The following is a 17,065-nucleotide window of genomic DNA, read 5'->3' as shown; positions in this document are numbered from 1 at the left end:
GTTTTGGGCATAGATGTTTTTATTGTTAACATTGGAAAACCAAACACTCAAATTTCATTACAAGCATGTCCAGCTGCTCTTTCCATTCCAAGCTGTTGGAAATGATGGGCAAATGGAAGCCTGTAAGGACAAAAGAGAGTCAATCAATTCAACTGAATAACTACAACATGGTACCAAAGAACACTTTCACACATGGCAGAGTAAACGACCTGCTTTACCATGCAAGCCACAGTTGCTTCCCCAATAGTTTTCCAAACGAGCAAGAGATGAGTTTTTATTCTTTAGCAATTTATCGTTTTTATGCACAGCAAAAACATTGTTTGCATTCCACAGACAAAATACACATTTAGTGCAAACATGCAAGTGTAGTAATAGATAAGCAGAATAAGCATGGGTGATAAATATGGATCATAACTCTTCTTTCAGCTGCTCCCTTCAGGAGTCACTACAGTGGATTATCAGCCTCCAGCTCTACCCCACCCTAGCATCCTCTGCCACACCAACCCCCTGTATATCCTCCTCCACTACAGCTCCATATTCCCATATAAATATGGGTTATAAATTCTACCATTAAGAGCAGAATAAAATTTTATGTAATAAAACATAATTAAAGCTAACAATCAGAATTTCATCAATGTTTTGGTTTAGCAGGGAGTAGTGAAGAGTTACTATCGCAGTTTGAAAATCAGATATATTTAAAAGAAATAAATCACCTAATGACAAATGGATAGACACAACAGTAACGTTCTGCTAAAATTTGACTTGACCATAGTACTTGGAAAGCTGGTGGTTGGTTGCTTGCCTACAGACTGTAAACACTGAAAAGCAGAAAGACTAACATACTTACATAATCACTTTTCTGTGACAGCAGGCTTTTTCTTAGGCTTCAATTTGAAGAAAAGGGCGATGGCTGCAAGGCTAGCATATGTGGCCAAAACACACTAAAAAAAAAAAAAAGGGGGGGGGGGGGGTATATAAATGCTGTGAGCAATGCAGTATGACAAAGTATGACAGCAGCAGGGACGTAGAGCTTCTTGCTTTTAAACAACTATACAATTAAGCAGTTTATACACACAACTCACATTCCTCCTTCCTGTGATTGTGTATGAATTGAAGTACTTGGCAATTCCAGTGAACTGGTGCTGGGTTCCAGCGTCATGTCCTGCCATGATGGATATCAGATGGTCCTACACAAGAAAATGGCAAATAAATAATTAGTATACTATATGATAAGCAGATATATTGACTGTACAGAAAAATAACGTCTTCCAGTTGCTCCCTTTAGGGGTTGCCACTATGCATCACCTGCCTCCGTCTCACCCTATCCCTAACATCCTCGACTGTCACACCAAACCTCTGCATAGCCTCCTTCGCTACATCTGTGAATCTTCTCTGTGATCTTCCTCTTTTCCTCCTGTCTGGCAGCTCCAGCATCTTATTCCCAATTTAACCACCCTCTTCTCTACACTCAAACCATCCTATCCTCCCCTCTTGAACTTTGTATTCAAAGCGTTCGACCTGAGCTGTCCCTCAGATATATAATAATTTCTAATTCTGTCCATCCTGGTTACGCCCAATGGAAATTTGAACATCTTTAACACTCCCACTTCCAGGTTGCCCACCTGTCTTTCTGTTAACGCAACCATCTCACTACCATCGTCTAAAACTCCCTTTTCACTCTTGCTGAAAGAACAAGTTCTCCCAAATGATTACTACACTTTGTAAGTAAATCATGTCTCTATTTAATATTTTATGGTAGTGATTTGGTTGGGAGCTATTGATCAGAGAAGGCATGACACGACACGCTACATTATCATTTTTTGTAAATGTAGAGAGAGGTGAATTCAGAAATAATCAAGGTCATAACAGAGACTATAGCTAAAATAAATTAATTCCTAGTACTGGGTAGACTTTATGGGTGTTATTTGAGAAGGGGGAGCTCAAGCACGTTTGCAACTACTACTCTGATGCACAACAAAAAACCTATCGGTAAATTAGCTACTTAAAATTAGTACCAGCATAGTTACATAAGAGACGTTACAGCCTTTATAGTTGCTAGCCCAACATGGTACGTCATTAAAATATGACCGACGTGAAGGACATGTCTTCGCATGAACACCTAGAATGCCAGGTTCTGCTTCTGGTTAAACAACGCTGCAATTCAAATGCATTAATACGAGACATTTTAGCGAGTAATGCACACTCTGTAGTCAGTTAACGTTAGCTTGCTAGGTTAGCTTGCTAGGTAGTTTATTAGTTTCAGATCAATGGCTTAAGCAGTACAACATCACAGATGCATTGTAAAGACAACTTGACTCTACTTATAACTGCTCAAAGCAAAGTAAGTGGTCCAACTTCTTTCTCAAGGTCTTGAGTCTTACCTTATACACTCAACCCCCGTACAACCAGAATGAGACAGGTGCCCTTCAGCAGAGGCCGCAATGCTAAACTCGCTAGGAAGTCCCACCCATGGTCAGTGATATAGAACTGCGCGATTATTTGTTAAAAATACTGTCACTCAAATTTAAGGCCGAGAGCGTTCACTGAATGGCTAATGTCGGTGCCAATTATTCGTTCTTCGCGGTCATTGGACAAAATTTGAAACGCCCACCGGAGTTTTTCTTCCGGGCTAAGGTCATGGCGTGTTGCTGAACAGCATGTGAGTTTGGATAGCCACAAACCGGAGATTTAATGTAAGAAACCTTTCATGATTCGGATCGTATATTTAAATGTACGTTTACAGCAATACATCATATATTTAAATCTTCAGTCCGGTGGAGGTTTTTGCTAGTGTTTGTTCGTTTTATACCTGGTATTATTTAGCTCGTAATGTCGTGCATTTGGAGTGATTAGATCGACGAATACAGATGGACTTTTATCACTAAATAAAATAATCTGGCTCTCGCAGTCTCAGTGATTTGAAACTTGTGCACATGTGAACTAATAACAATTAGATGTCTTTTATAATGGCGACATTACTTTTCTTAGACGTCTTAAAGAACTTCATAGATGGCATCGGCGGAGGAAGACTTCCCTCGAGGAGGGACAGCAAAGAAGTCCACTGGGAGTAAAACAGTGGTTCATCGAACAGAAGCGGACAATCTGTTTCAGGTAGATTTTAACTTCCATCTGTTTTTGTCTGTCTTACTGAGTGTAAAAAGAATTGATCTGGGTTCAGAGTGCAGACAAAAGTGATCAAAATTAGTAACCACAGGTATGTTTTTCACAAGAAATCCTTTTTAGTTAATCAGTTTCAACTCGGAGTTCTTTTTTGTAATGTGACAATAGCATGTACAAATGAAAATTATATTGGAATTTATTTTTTGTTGACCTGAATGTGTTGCTGCCTACATCTTGTGGAGAGGCATTGCCAGATGTACAGTGAAGCCATCCATATCACTAACCCAGCCCTTCTGCTACTCTGCATCTGGAATCACTTCTGCACAGAAGTACTTCTCAACTCAAAGTTGGCTCTGTTTTGGCTCAGAAACTCTGTGGCTTCCACTGCAAATCAAATTATAAATGAAACAGACATCAGTGAGGCAGAATTGATTGTTACTGCCCCTGATGCATCTAGCACAGGACAGACCTGGTAAAGAGATCTGCTCTTTGCCACTCCCGAGCTCCTTAGCTATGAGGTTAGGCCAATATTGTTAAAAAAAAAAAATCCCTTGATGTCACCTGGTCTTAAATAGGCTATTGTATACTACAACACTAGAGTGTATTATTAAAACATATTTCATATTTGGCAATAATTTGCTTTTCTCTTGCAGTCGTCTAATGAACAAGCTGAAACCAAGAAAAGAAAGGCAGGAGCCAAAGATGACAGCAAAAAGCTCAAGAAGCAAAAGGCAGAGGAAAAGAAAGTTGGCCTGACACTTAACGCTCCAGTCAAATGTGTGGAAATTCTGCATGTTAAGGTAATCAATCTCCCAATAACCTCTACAGTACATATACAGTATTTGAATGGGTTTTTTTTACATGTTGGATAGATTCATTTCCTCTGTGTTTTCTGCATCTAAAAAAAATAACACTCTTAAGCAATTTTTTTAAGCTCTTGCAGGATGCTCGTCTCAGTAACAGCTTGTGTGTGTTTTTTCCCAGGATGTGAAGGAGGGCATGCTGATGCTAGGCTGTGTGAAAGAGGTGACAGACTTTGAGGTGACCGTCAGCCTGCCTAGTGGCCTGCAAGGCTTTCTCAGCATCAAGAACATCTGCGATTCATACACCAAGCTGCTGAGTGAGCAGCTGGACTCAGCTGACACAGAGGTTGGCCTATATAGTAATGAACAGAATGTTGTAGGAGATTTGAATTGTCTTGGTGTTGAGGACATTTCTGCTTGTGAGTGTGCAACAGTGTAATTCAGTCCACAATATTCATAAAATCTTTTAAAAAATCAAGACAACATTTCTATATTTGTATATTCTATAACACCGTCTTCGCTCACATACTCAAAATGTGTTAGCTGACCCTCATACATAGTAACTCTGTATTAACTGTGTTTTAATTGTTGTGCAGCGTTTTGTGACTTTTAGGTCTGTGAAAAGTGCCATATTAATTACTTTATACTTTGTAGGAAATCTGCTCTTTGCCACACCTTTTCTACCCCGGCATGGTGCTCAGGTGTGTGGTTGCCAAGTTGGATGTAACGAAGAGAGGCTCGCTTAGCATCCAGCTGTCAATCAATCCAAAACTGGTCAACAAAAGTCTGACCCCGAGTGCACTGAAAACTGGCATGGTGAGCCGTTAGTGAGAGTAACTGTTTAAAAACATCCATCAAACCTGCATTTACATAAATGGTTGTATCTTTTGTGTAGGTCTTGAGTGCGTGTGTGGAGAGCGTGGAGGATTACGGCTACATCATTGACATTGGTGTCAGTGGAACCAAGGCCTTTCTGCCTAAGGAATCCCTGAAATTCAAACACAACAGTGCTCAAGGTATGGAAAATAACTTGTTGCTCATTTTGGGAAACAGTTGTTTTGTTTTTCATGCATGATTTGGTTGTGTTTCATCAGGACATTGCAGATGTTTTCAGTTTTTATAAAACAAATGTAATCAGTTGTTTTTTTTAAAAAGGATCTCTCAAGCATTTGTGGTTTCTCCACATGTACAGAGCTGAAAGTGGGTCAGTATTTGACTTCCCAAGTAGAAGAGGTGAAGAATGATGGTCGCATGGTCCAGCTTTCTGCTAACCTGGCTACGATTGCTCAGACTTGTGCTGAACCCAAGCAGGGCTGGAACCTCACAACACTTCTTCCTGGCCTTCTGGTCAAAGCTACCATCAAGGAGGTAAAGACGGTGTTTTTATGTTATCCGCTATATGTGTTCTGCTATTAAAACAACATGAAGCAATCACCAGTGAAATATAACCTCTGAACTGCATGTAAAAGCCAGTATGTTGGTATTGCAGGTGACCAAACACGGCCTGATCCTGGACTTCCTGTCCTCGTTTAATGGCCAGGTGGATTTTCTCCACATGGAGCCAGAACAGGCTTCCAGCTACACTAAGGGACTTCAGGTAAAGTAGACCTGGCATGTTTAACACAGCGCCTATGATAAATGGGTGTTTAGAAATTTTGATGCCATGTGATAATTTGAGAGTACAAACCTCCTTTTGCATCCACCCATTCAGGTGAATGCGCGCGTGCTGTACATCGAGCCACAGACTCGTCTGGTGGGAATGAGCCTGCGCAGCCACCTTATTCGTCTTGAGACTGGGATTGAGCCCGTTCCTGCAGGTAGGGAACGGATTGGAGAGGTGGTGAAGGAGTGCAAGATGACCGCTATGCACCACCTGTCTGGAGGAGTGTTGGAACTTCCGGACAAAACGTTGGCCTTTGTACATGTAAGTCAGCGTGATGCTTTGGACAAACTTTAACTTTTATAAGTCTTGTATTTATATATTTTTTCATCATAAGATGAGATTGAGATCATTTTATTGTCTGTGTTGACAGCGGAACCACCTGAAGGAGTCTAATGAGCAAGCTAATGAAAACAGAGTGTTTGCCCAGCCTGAGCACATCTGCAGGATCCTGGACTTCAGCCCCATGGAGCAAATTCATTTTGCTACTTTACGCAGGTATGTTACACTTCATTTGAGTGTCCACAGTAAATGTAGACTTCACTGTTCTGATCTTTGCATGCCTCTCTTCTTTTGATTTTAGGAGTGTGATTGGGAAGCCTTTTTACAGATACCATGATCTTCAGGCCGGTCAGGTTGTGGAGGTAGGAACAGAGAATCATCTTTTGTTGGAAACTTGGCTTACATGTAACTTTTGATTATGAAAGTTTGAGTCAATGAAGTCTTTCAGTGCATTAAGAGGATAACATCGACTTTATTAGGCAAAAAGCAAACTCATGGTCTGTTATTTATTGGGACAAATTTTAGTTTGTTTTTGGAGAAAACTTAAATTAACACTCACTCAAATGAACTCATTAAGTAACGTATTAAGTCTTACACAATAAGTTTGTTTCTATACAGAAGCAAATGGTACAAATATCACTTGTTTCTATTTCTTGACCACACCTGTGGTGTTGCTGTGAGGTTACTTTGGAACTTGTCTTTGCAAGAAAGCAACTAAGTGTATTTCCCAAAATATCCCTTTTAAAAAAATCCGTCTACTCAGTTTAATTTTTTATTGCGTCAAACCAGAAATGGAAACTCTCCTTGGCAGACATGTTAAAAATATCTTTGACTTAGGAACTCCAGTTTAATAATTTAAAATAGTGATGCTGAATGGAGAGATGATGCACATTAGTTAGAATTGCTGTAAATGAGCCTGAAACGGAAGGTTTAAACTGTGCACAGTTAAATCCTCACCTCTCTTTATTGTTCCCTGTTGTCTCTCAATGTTTCTCTTTCTCCAAGGGGACAGTGTCAGTCCTGCTGAGTCATGGTATGGTGGTGCATCTGTCTGACCACATTAAAGGTTTGGTGCCTCGAACCCATCTGTCTGACATTGTCCTGCAGAATCCGGAGAAAAAGTACATGGAGGGCATGAAGGTCAAATGTCGGGTAAGTGCACTTCTGCCCTAACAAACAACTATAAAACTTCTGATGTGAAGTTTCAGCTGTGAGCGCTGATTTGCTTTTTATTGTTCCACTGAATATTTGTGTCTGCACACTTTGTCTTCAGGTGCTGTCAGTAGATGCAGAGAATAAGAAGCTGTACCTGACCAGAAAAAAGACTCTGGTTGAAAGCTCCTTGCCGTTGTTCCTGAGCTATAATGACACTCGTCCTGGTCGTGTGTCCCACGGCTATATCGTGAGCGTAAAAGACTTTGGCTGCATTGTCCGTTTTTACAATGGGGTCAAGGGTCTGGTGCCGCTCAGTGAGCTGAGCTTTGAGCCCATCGTTCGTCCCGAGGACATCTTCTACGTTGGGCAGGTAAACGGATCGAATGTTATGTACACTGAGATTCCTGTATGGTCTTGATTTGTGTTGTTTCTGTGATGTATCTCACAAGTTTGCTGGTCTTGATTGATAATCCAGGTGGTAAAGGCTAAAGTTCTTCAGTGTGATCCTGAAAAGGGAAAGATGGTGCTTTCATTTAAGGCAGTGGTCGAAAAAGAAAATGAGGAGACTGAAAAACCTGAGTTTGACTGTGAAGTGGGGAAGGTAAGAAGTCGTCTCTGTGGCTTGTTCAATCGAAAATATAATCTTTTGTCTTATTTTTATTAATTTGTCTTATTTATTGTAGAGGCTGGATGCAAAGGTGCTGAAAAAGTCACTCAACGGTTTGGAAGTGGCCATCCTCCCGGATGAGATCCATGCTGTACTGCCTATGATCCACCTGTCTGATCACATGTCCAACTGCCCTCTGCTGTGGGAGAGCCTGCAGGAAGGAGATATCATCTCAAAACTCATCTGTTCAAGCAAGAACAAGCAGAATATTGTATCCTTTTTTTCAGTAGCCTGCAGATATTTTGCAGATCTGACCACCCGATAACCTTTACTCAGCTTTGATTGATTCACTATGTCCTCTTGGGAAATTCATACATCTTCTATTTTGAAAAATGTGTTTTTCCTTAGCTGCTTCTCATTTAAAGACTCTCACCAAGAAACCAACAGTGAGATGGTCACTGGAGGAAGGAGTGGTTGCCAAAGATTTCTCTGAGATCACTGTTGGACTTCAGCTGGTTGGCTGGATCAAAAATATCATGCCCTATGGTGTCTTTGTGGAGTTTCCATATGGCCTTTTTGGACTTGCACCCAAATCAGTAAGTAAAGAACTTTTAATTTGTAAACTGAAAGGCTCATACTTGTATAACGGTTGTATATTTTCCTGGTTAAATTTTCAAATGTTTCTGCTTTTCCAGGCCATGACTGACAAGTTCATCAGAGATACGACAAACACCTTCCAGGTTGGCCAGACGGTCATTGCTAAAGTGACAAACCTCGATGAGGAGAAGCGGCGATTCCTGGTCACACTGAAGATTTCAGAGGTCATATCACCACAGGGGGATGCCCAGACAAGACTCATTAATGGTCTTCAGGAGAGAAGAGCAGTCACTGAAATGTTGGTTATGAAAGGTATGTGTGAAGTCAATTAGATATAAATAGTTGCCTTTTGCTAAGTGTGTCAATAAACGCTGGGAGCTATAGACCCACGAAAGGCCAAATAAGATTTGAGTTGCAGAATTCCAGACATTTAGTGAGACTTAAGTTCCTGTTTTTGTTTTTTTTCTCTAGATAACAGTGAACTTCAGCAGCAGCTGGCTGCTCTGTCTGTTGGACAGAAACTGAAGCTGACTGTGGATACTGTGAATGACACCGGTGCCACATTTAAGTCTGATGGCTTGATTGGTGCTACCATTCTGGCCAATAAGCACCACATGATGGGTATGTACTGAACAGGAAGAAACTAAATATTTATCATATTATTATTATTATTATTATTTGCTTTGCTTTGGTCAGTGAAGCTTTAATTTTGAAGAAAATATTAAATTGATTGGAACTTGTGGACCAAAAGCACAAGGTCAAATAGACGGGTGAGCTATTTAGTGTGTATGTTGTTTTCACAATATTCAAAACAATATAATATTATATCTAATAACAGATGAAGGGAAGTATGAAGTTTACCGATTCATAACATCAGGAGGTTACAGAGAAGTTATTTTGTATGAAAGATGAGCTCATATGTAACCAAAAACTGTATTTTTTGCAGGTGTTAAACTGACCGAAGGACAGAAAGTCGGTGCAGTTGTCCTTCATGTTGACATGCTTTCTGCTTGTGTCCATGTCTCTATCCTTTCCAAGGTGATGGGGAAGAAGAAATCTGTGAGTGTTTATATATATATATATTTTAAATTAGATATATAAAAATATAAATCCACCATTTGATTGTAATGTTTTTATTTTTTTTATAGCTGGCTGAAGGGTTGAAATACACAGCAATGGTGCAGCACATAGACAAAGACTTTGCCGTCATCTCATTGGGTGACACGGCACAGCTGACTGTGATCCAGACTTACAGCCACCTGAATGAGATATTCCTGTCTGAGTCAGAGAAGCTGAAGGCGGGCATGACTTTGTCAGCTGAAGTTATTGAACCCAGCTGTCAAGAGCTGCAAGGGCTCCCTTTGGTGTCGTGGGAGCGCAGTATGCCAGAGCGAAAGCGCACAGCTTCAGAAAACCAGACTGGCCGCAAGGGCCACTGCTTTGGTGAAATCCTGCAGGGCACGGTGCGGACAGTAAAACCTACCTGCATCCAGGTTACCTTAGAGGATGGAAGCTCAGGTAGCGTGCATGTGTCTGAAGTGGTGGAGCCTGCAGAAGTGCGCCTGGGATCTTTCCCCACGTCATCAGTGAAAGTGGGCAGCGTGGTCACCGCCAGGGTTATCGGAGGACGAGAAGCTTCCAGTCACAGGTAATGATGGCTGTTGTGCCTCATTTTACCTACCGGAGTAGACATATGATATGTATTCACTTTCTTTGTGTTATGTAGTAATGTCGATGTAATCGCAACTGTTTCTGTTTCAGATTCTTGCCATTCTCCCATCCAAAGTTCACATACACCATTTCCGAGCTTACGCTGATACCCAGGTAAATGTACAACACAAATAAACTTGCATCCTGGTTCTTATATTGCGTCACCTGAGCCTGATCATTATTTAATCCTAAAATATCCAAACAACCATCATTCACACATTAACATCTCCAGCCTTTTCTGTTACTAAAATATTGCACATGTGTTTAAAATGAGTAAAATTTGTTGCACTATAATTTTCATTGGGAATTTCACCCTCCTCAAACTCTTGCATATTTTGTGCTTTTTCTGTTTTTCATCTTTTTGGTCTTTTTCCCCTCTCTGTAGCAAACTGAATGAGAGTGTAGATTTCAAACCAGTTACAGCAAAAGAAAAACTGAGCAGCTATACAACTGGGGAGGAAATTACATGCTTTGTATCAAAGGTAAGCTTTGAAGATCGAGATGGCTTTATATTATTTTACAAGTTTTCCCCCAAACTTGAAGTGATTGCACATTAAAAAAATCCAAAAACAATTTCAAAGGAAAAAGAAAGCCAAAAAGCAAGCTTGGAATTTATGTCCTCTTTCTTTTTTCTTCAATGTCTTCATGTTTCTCTCGCCAGTTTAACTCAGACAGAAAGTCTTTGGAAGTCACGACTGATCCCAGTGTTTCTGGAACGGTCGAACTGCTGGCAATGACCACTGATCCTAAAGTAAGTTTGTGTCTTTGCAAATGTATAGCAAGAGCAAATGTTATTTGTAAAAGGTCAATCATCTTACACTTTGTGCTTATTTGAGGATATCGGCCACCCCGAGAAACTGTACAAGCTGGGCCAAGCAGTCCGTGCCAGAGTGGTAGAAGCGAGCTTCACTCCTCATCGCTTTGTGCTGTCACTCACAGGTAAGAGCTACATGAGGACGATATAGCCTCAACATATAGATTAAGATGTTTCTAGGAAATGTGCAATAATGACATTTATAATGATAAAGAAAAAAAGTTATTTTATTAAAAAAATATCTGCAAACAAAAATAAGGGCATTTTGCATCCTCCTCTTCCATTAAGCTGCTATCAGACTACTGAAGTTACAGTTTGAATCTATTGCCACAAGGTGGCAGCAGCAGCAACATTATAGCGCAGTAGTAGTAACACAGCATAAGTCCAATATAAGCACTAAAGTAGCCTAGCTAGAAGTTTTAGTGAAAGTGTAACATAACAGCTTAACATTGTAGTTAGCAGTAACTGAAGTAACTTAACTTCATTGTTGATTTAGCTCCATTTTTAGCTACTAAATCAACATCTGAGTCTGACTATCATCGTTGTGCACTAGGGAACGTAAACACATTGCATCACTGTTATCTCTGATACAATAATATAATCCTTACATATCACATGAAAATTTATACATGTCTAATAAGAGCACGTCAGGCAGTTTTTGTGTTATGTTATTGTTGTTGGATCTTCTAGTTTTAAAATGTGTATCACATAAAATCGGGTTAATTTAATTTCTGGATTCCTTTTTTTTTTTCTCTAGGTGTCCATAAACTGGAGAAAGGCAGCATTACTTTGGGGATAGTAACAAATATTCAGCCACAAACTGGCCTGCTGGTCAAACTTCCCTTTGGGGGCATGGGGACTGTTGCTGTCACAGACCTTGCTGATGCCTACAGGCCAAACCCACTGGCTGTTTACAACAAGGATCAGTTTCTCAGGTCAGTGTGGATGATCTCTGTTATAGACCTTGTGCAGAAAAGAATAGTTTTAAGCTACCCCGATCTGCACTAGCTTCTGTTATCCAGTGCAAACTTTAATTTTGCATTTATTTCATTGTTTTTCTAAATTACCAGTAAGCAAATTAAGAGTTAAAACTTTTTGAGTGTAGCAACGTTAAACTATATTTGTTTAGTGGCTACTGAAACACTACAGCTCCCATCAGCTGTTGCAGCAGCAGTAGATTTAACTGTAACCTGTTTTCTTCTCTTATAAAAACCGATTTTTCAACATTATAGCTGTGATGTCTGCTGCAGTGTTCAGTTCTCTCTGTCCAGCTGTTACAGTAATGTGACACTCGTTGGCCCACATCTGTGGAGCAAAAATCTGAAAAGCTAAAGTTAGATCTAAAAAATGTTTTTCTTCTATCAGAGCTCATGCAGGCAACTGTGCAACAAAGTAATGAGAGAACTTTTCTTTTGGAGCAGCACCTGGAAGTTCTGTTTTCCCTTCAGCTTTTTTTAAAATTCAATATATCAACCCACACTTTACCTTGTGGATTTCTCTTTTTTATTAGCTGTAATATTGCTAATAATAGTGGAGTCAAAATTCAGTCGGCAGTTCAGTTATGTGTCACTGACATGAAAATATTAAAATACCATCACAACTTTAATCTCAAGACTTTCTGATTAAACATGTTTAGTGACTGTGAAGTAAATATTGATTATTTTTTAATATTTTTATTATATTTATATTTTTAAAATATTTTTTCAGGTGTTACCTTCTAGATAATGAAAATGACAAGTGGCAGTTGTCTCTGCGACCATCAAGGTATGAGAAGGCATCGTTGTAAAAGTTTGATTTGTGATGATTTTTGTTAATAAAGCAATAAAAATGTATTTTGTTACAATGTGTTCCTCCAGGCTGAACCCAGAAAAGGCCAAGCCAGCAAAAGACCCAGAAGTGTTGTCCGTAAACAAACTGAAGGCAGGCCAGATCATCAGAGGCTATGTGAAGTCTGTTGGAGAGCAGGGAGTCTTCATCAGGTAACTAAGAGATCCATCCACAGCATTTATTCTAACATTTCTGCTCTTACTTGTTATATCTTCTTACTGTTCTATATAATTGTCTTTCAGGTTGTCAAGAAGCATCATTGGAAGAGCTGAGCTCCAGCAAACCACCAAATACTTTGTTAAAAATCACAAAATCGTCTCTGAGCACCTGCCTCCCAACGCCCTGCTCACCACCAAAATTCTCAGGTAAAGTCAGCTCAGAGTTCAGAAATCACTCATTTATGCTTTGTTACCAATTTTCTACACCGATCCAGCTTAGAATTATATCTTAACTGCCATTAATGTAGCATTTAAAAATAAAAGGGAAAAAGTTCATTATCATACCAAGTTTCAGAAGTTATCTGGGACGGCTTTAGGTAGGGACTATTTTCAGACTCCAAACTGCCATCCTACCATTTTAGCTTTTGCTATTCTTGTCTTCAGTATTGACAAGGAGGAGGAGTTTATCAACCTCTCGCTTCTCCCTGAGGACACCGGGAAGCCAGACGTCCTTCCAGAATCGCTCGGTCTGCCGCTGCGTCTCGTCGGAGAGGAGAAGAAGAAACAAGATAAGAAGAGCAAGAAACGCCCAGCATCTGAGAGCGAAGAGGTGAAAAGACACATTCAGTTTCTTTTTTACTTTCACATGTAAATTTATTTCATTTCCTTGTGTTTTCTATTACATTGTTAACTCTTTCATTTTATACTCTGATATTTTTGAATCATCACTTTGCATTTTTGCCAAAAATTGTGGTTTATTTGGGTCTTAATGGTCCTTCATTGGCAGATCTCAAAGAAAAAGAAGAAGGAATCAAAGAAGGCAAGAACTGATGATAATGATAGTGGAGTAGAGGTGTACTTCAGAGAAGAGGAGGATAAGGAAGATGAAGGAAAACCTGCAAAAGTAAGCAACTGCTCATAAACCTTTACAGTCTTGTAAATCTCCATAGATTGGGTGATTTGAATACACTTAACCAGAATCTTATGAATACGTTCTCTCCCTCAGCAGGTTACATCCAGTGCATCGTGTCCATCTAGACTGCAGGTGACAGCAGATTTCTCCTGGGATGTGGGTCTTAGCTCCCTGAAGCCTGCCTCTGCAGCGCAGGAGGAGGACTCGAGTGATGGAGAAGACCAAGAGGGAAGCAATAAGGTGAAAAAAGAAAAAGATGTACATTCTTAGAGTTAGTGGAGAAACAGAACTTTCAGCACATCAGTTTACCCCTTAAAAGACCTCATTCATAATTTATCCATTCTCAACCTTTCTCGGCTCTATCCCATCTCCTTTTCTTTCCTGTGTTTTACCTTAAATGTGCTCTTTCCGCCTCCCAGCCCCAGAAGAAGTCTCGTCATGAGCAAGAGCAGGAGAAAAAGGAAGCAGAGAAGGCTTTGATACAGAGAGAGGCTGAGCTGATGGATCCAAACCTGCGGCCCCAGGATGCAGCTGCCTTCGAGCGTCTGCTCCTAGCATCACCCAACAGCTCGCTGCTGTGGCTCCAGTTCATGGCTCACCATCTGCAGGCTACACAGATCGAGCAGGCCCGCACTGTCGCTGAAAGAGCCCTGAAAACAATCTCCTTCAGGTAATGGTAGACTTGTAGATGAATACACGCACTTAGCAACTTTATTAGTTACACGTGGCACACAGTACTGCTGGCTTAAGTCTGTATGATAGAGATTCAGCAAGGTGCTGGAAACATTGCGGTACTGACATCATAGTGTTACACAGGTGCTGCTTATTTATAAGAAGTTCTTTTATTGTGGTGCAGTTGTTTTATTCCACCTCATCCCAAAGGCTTTCTGTTGGATTTAGAAGCAGTTTGAGTACAGTCAGTTCATGCTAATGCTTTCTCTTATAAAGGAGATATTTGACGACCTCCCCTGATGAGTTTTGACACCTTAGTATATAACAATAAACATGTGGTTTGGCACGCTTTAGAACAGTTTAAGGTTTTTCCCCAAGGGGCATGTGTATAGGCAGAGACCATCTCACTAACATCTGATGCACACCCAGTCATTTTGTTCAATAAGCAGGCCTGAAATATGGCAGGAATTCCTCAGTTCAAAAAAGAGCTTCAAGAACTTTACTCCTAGCAAGGTTCCCAAGGAAGTCAAGGACGTGTGGAAGTAGGGAGGCAGAATCAGGAACAAGTGAAGGTTTTGTTAAAGCTTTAGCTATCTTTTTGACTTTAACCCCTGCTGCCACCACCTAAACAGAGAGGAACTAGTCACAAAAACAAGTTAAACCGAAGTTATCAAGCACACTCATATGCACAAGGATGAAGTGGCCACAAAGACATGTTGTCAGAACAATGGCTCTCTTGCACAGAGGCTTTCCTCTCTCTGGTCGCAAGTCCTCTCTTGACTCACTGCTCAGTGTTAGGCATTTAATAATAGGTCAGCTGCGGTTAGCTGAGACATGGTTAGCTGCAACAAGCTACCACCTTAATTGTAGGTAGTTGTTTGTAAAAACTCCAGTGCTTTCTAAAATAGTCAAACCAGCCTTTCTCACATGAACGCCTTTCTGCATTCAGATCACCTTTTTTCTGCACTTTGATGTTCACTTTTAACTGCAGCAGCTTTTGAACTATATTTACATGCCCAAATGCTGCAAGTCTGTTCTAAAAATGGTTGACTAAATAATCGTAGTTTAGTCAACCAGTCAGCTACAACAATGAGTAGTTGAATTTGTTTAACTGATAAAGCGATCTCTGCATCTAGTTGCAAGAAAGTTTGTGCACAATTTAACTAAAGATGGTTAGATGTGTAAAATTGTGCCTGTTGTGGTTCAGGGAGGAGCAGGAGAAGCTGAATGTGTGGGTGGCCCTGCTGAACCTGGAGAACATGTATGGCACAGAGGAGAGTCTCAAGAAGGTGTTTGAGCGGGCAGTGCAGTTCTGTGAGCCCATGCCTGTATACCAGAAGCTGTCTGAGATCTACGCCAAGTCCAACAAAATCAAGGTACTTTCTCAGAAAATACCAAAATATTTAGGTACGCATATTAAAATAAGCATCTGATATATGCATGATCTGTGTGTTGTTGACTCATTGTGTTTTTTTTTGTACCCAGGAGGCAGAGGGCCTGTATAAGACGATGGTGAAGCGCTTCCGTCAGAATAAGGAAGTATGGTTTAGCTATGGGACCTTCCTGCTTCAGCAGGGTCAGAGTGATGCTGCCAGTAATCTCCTGCAGAGGGCGTTGAAGAGTCTCCCTCCAAAAGAAAGTAAGAGGGCCTGTTTAAACATCTTGTCATACTAAAATGATCATAGCGTCTGTATGTATAATACCTCCTATGTACATTTGATGTATGTTGTCCACCAATAACTTAACGCTCATGGTTTTTGCAGTTATTCTTAAATATTAGGGTGGCTGTTTATACAGTTGCATCCCACCACCCAACACCACCACTAGCACTAAACTGATGCAATATTTTTAACAATTCCCATTCTTTTCACCTGTCAAAGCTGTGTTTTTCTACAGGACGTAACCTTTTCTGTGTTCTCATCCTCTTCTCTCAGGTGTGGATGTGATCGCCAAGTTCGCTCAGCTGGAGTTTCGTTACGGTGATGTAGAGAGAGGTCGCAACATGTTTGACAAAGTCCTGACCACATACCCAAAACGTACCGACCTGTGGTCTGTTTTCATCGACCTCATGGTCAAACATGGATCGCAGAAGGAAATCAGGTTAACAGAAACTTTCTTTTCATCGTCATGGTTACCATACGTTATTCCATATGCTATAGCGTCTGTGTTCCTAAACAGTTACACGCTCATAAGAACTGACATGTGAGACAATAAGTGTGTGAAGTGTGTAATATTGTATTCTAACTTCTGCGTCTTTCAGAGCGCTCTTTGATCGAGTGATCCACCTGAGTGTTTCTGTGAAGAAGATCAAGTTCTTCTTCAAGCGTTACCTGGAATATGAGAAGACACATGGCACCCCTCAGAGCGTCCAAGCAGTAAAAGAAAAGGCCATTGAGTTTGTGGAGGCTAAAGGCACAGAGGGTACCAAGTAAAGTCCAGATATATGCAGGCAAACACCTTATAAATGCAGGTGGACACACGTGACTTGCTGTGTATTTGTATCCTCAGATGAGGAGGAGCATTTTCCTCAAAATGACCAATATTTTAGCTTGTAATTAAGTTTTTTGTAATAGTTGTGGACTCATGAGTGTTGAACTTGTATGCTACAATACTGTGGGTCTATAAAACAACAGTTTTGTATGATAATGAGTAAATCATGTCACGATGATTGCTGACTGTTTGAACAGATTTATAAAAGGTTCAATAAAACCTTTGTCAGATGACTCGTCGACCTTTCAATAAATCCA

General features: G+C 40.4%; 2 protein-coding genes across 4 annotated transcripts; one reads left to right on the top strand and one right to left on the bottom strand.

The window, feature by feature from the left end:
• Nucleotide 1: 1 nt before the first annotated feature.
• Nucleotides 2–2,503, bottom strand: atp5mk (ATP synthase membrane subunit k). The gene is made up of 4 exons (XM_084930542.1): nucleotides 2,382–2,503; nucleotides 1,083–1,187; nucleotides 848–941; nucleotides 2–120 (listed from the first exon to the last, which is right to left on the bottom strand). The coding sequence occupies exons 2-3, from the start codon at nucleotides 1,167–1,169 to the stop codon at nucleotides 852–854; spliced, it is 177 nt and encodes a 58-aa protein (XP_084786668.1). The 5' UTR covers nucleotides 1,170–1,187; nucleotides 2,382–2,503; the 3' UTR covers nucleotides 2–120; nucleotides 848–851.
• Nucleotides 1,651–17,041, top strand: pdcd11 (programmed cell death 11). 3 transcript variants are annotated; one of them, XM_084930536.1, is made up of 36 exons: nucleotides 1,651–1,721; nucleotides 2,989–3,111; nucleotides 3,774–3,920; nucleotides 4,105–4,269; nucleotides 4,578–4,739; nucleotides 4,819–4,939; nucleotides 5,116–5,291; nucleotides 5,413–5,520; nucleotides 5,635–5,847; nucleotides 5,957–6,081; nucleotides 6,167–6,227; nucleotides 6,871–7,017; nucleotides 7,139–7,390; nucleotides 7,496–7,621; nucleotides 7,704–7,898; nucleotides 8,053–8,223; nucleotides 8,323–8,536; nucleotides 8,696–8,845; nucleotides 9,171–9,283; nucleotides 9,373–9,872; nucleotides 9,986–10,048; nucleotides 10,320–10,416; nucleotides 10,596–10,685; nucleotides 10,771–10,873; nucleotides 11,506–11,683; nucleotides 12,456–12,512; nucleotides 12,605–12,727; nucleotides 12,818–12,940; nucleotides 13,178–13,343; nucleotides 13,521–13,637; nucleotides 13,740–13,886; nucleotides 14,066–14,316; nucleotides 15,526–15,694; nucleotides 15,804–15,957; nucleotides 16,253–16,418; nucleotides 16,579–17,041. In XM_084930536.1, the coding sequence occupies exons 2-36, from the start codon at nucleotides 3,010–3,012 to the stop codon at nucleotides 16,748–16,750; spliced, it is 5,424 nt and encodes a 1,807-aa protein (XP_084786662.1). In that variant the 5' UTR covers nucleotides 1,651–1,721; nucleotides 2,989–3,009; the 3' UTR covers nucleotides 16,751–17,041. The 3 variants fall into 3 exon arrangements, with proteins under 3 accessions (XP_084786662.1, XP_084786663.1, XP_084786661.1); XM_084930537.1 differs by lacking the exon at nucleotides 1,651–1,721 and adding an exon at nucleotides 2,605–2,693 and having other exon boundaries at nucleotides 13,743–13,886; XM_084930535.1 differs by lacking the exon at nucleotides 1,651–1,721 and adding an exon at nucleotides 2,605–2,693.
• The last annotated feature ends 24 nt before the right edge of the window (nucleotides 17,042–17,065 follow it).

The sequence above is a fragment of the Perissodus microlepis genome, chromosome 6 (genome assembly GCF_051167445.1).
Source record: "Perissodus microlepis isolate ML-2025 ecotype Zambia chromosome 6, ASM5116744v1, whole genome shotgun sequence".
Lineage (NCBI taxonomy): Eukaryota > Metazoa > Chordata > Actinopteri > Cichliformes > Cichlidae > Perissodus > Perissodus microlepis.
Note: the sequence above shows the minus strand (reverse complement) of the source record. Positions and strands in the feature narration are given on the sequence as shown.

Bases quoted from the DNA above. Each gene is read 5' to 3' on its own strand.
- pdcd11 (XM_084930536.1), top strand. From the start codon at position 3,010: ATGGCATCGGCGGAGGAAGACTTCCCTCGAGGAGGGACAGCAAAGAAG. The intron at 7,391-7,495 runs GTAAACGGATCG...TTGATAATCCAG, and splicing joins ACATCTTCTACGTTGGGCAG to GTGGTAAAGGCTAAAGTTCT. The intron at 10,874-11,505 runs GTAAGAGCTACA...TTTTTTCTCTAG, and splicing joins CTTTGTGCTGTCACTCACAG to GTGTCCATAAACTGGAGAAA.
- atp5mk (XM_084930542.1), bottom strand. From the start codon at position 1,169: ATGGCAGGACATGACGCTGGAACCCAGCACCAGTTCACTGGAATTGCC. The intron at 942-1,082 runs GTGAGTTGTGTG...TTTTTTTTTTAG, and splicing joins CAATCACAGGAAGGAGGAAT to TGTGTTTTGGCCACATATGC.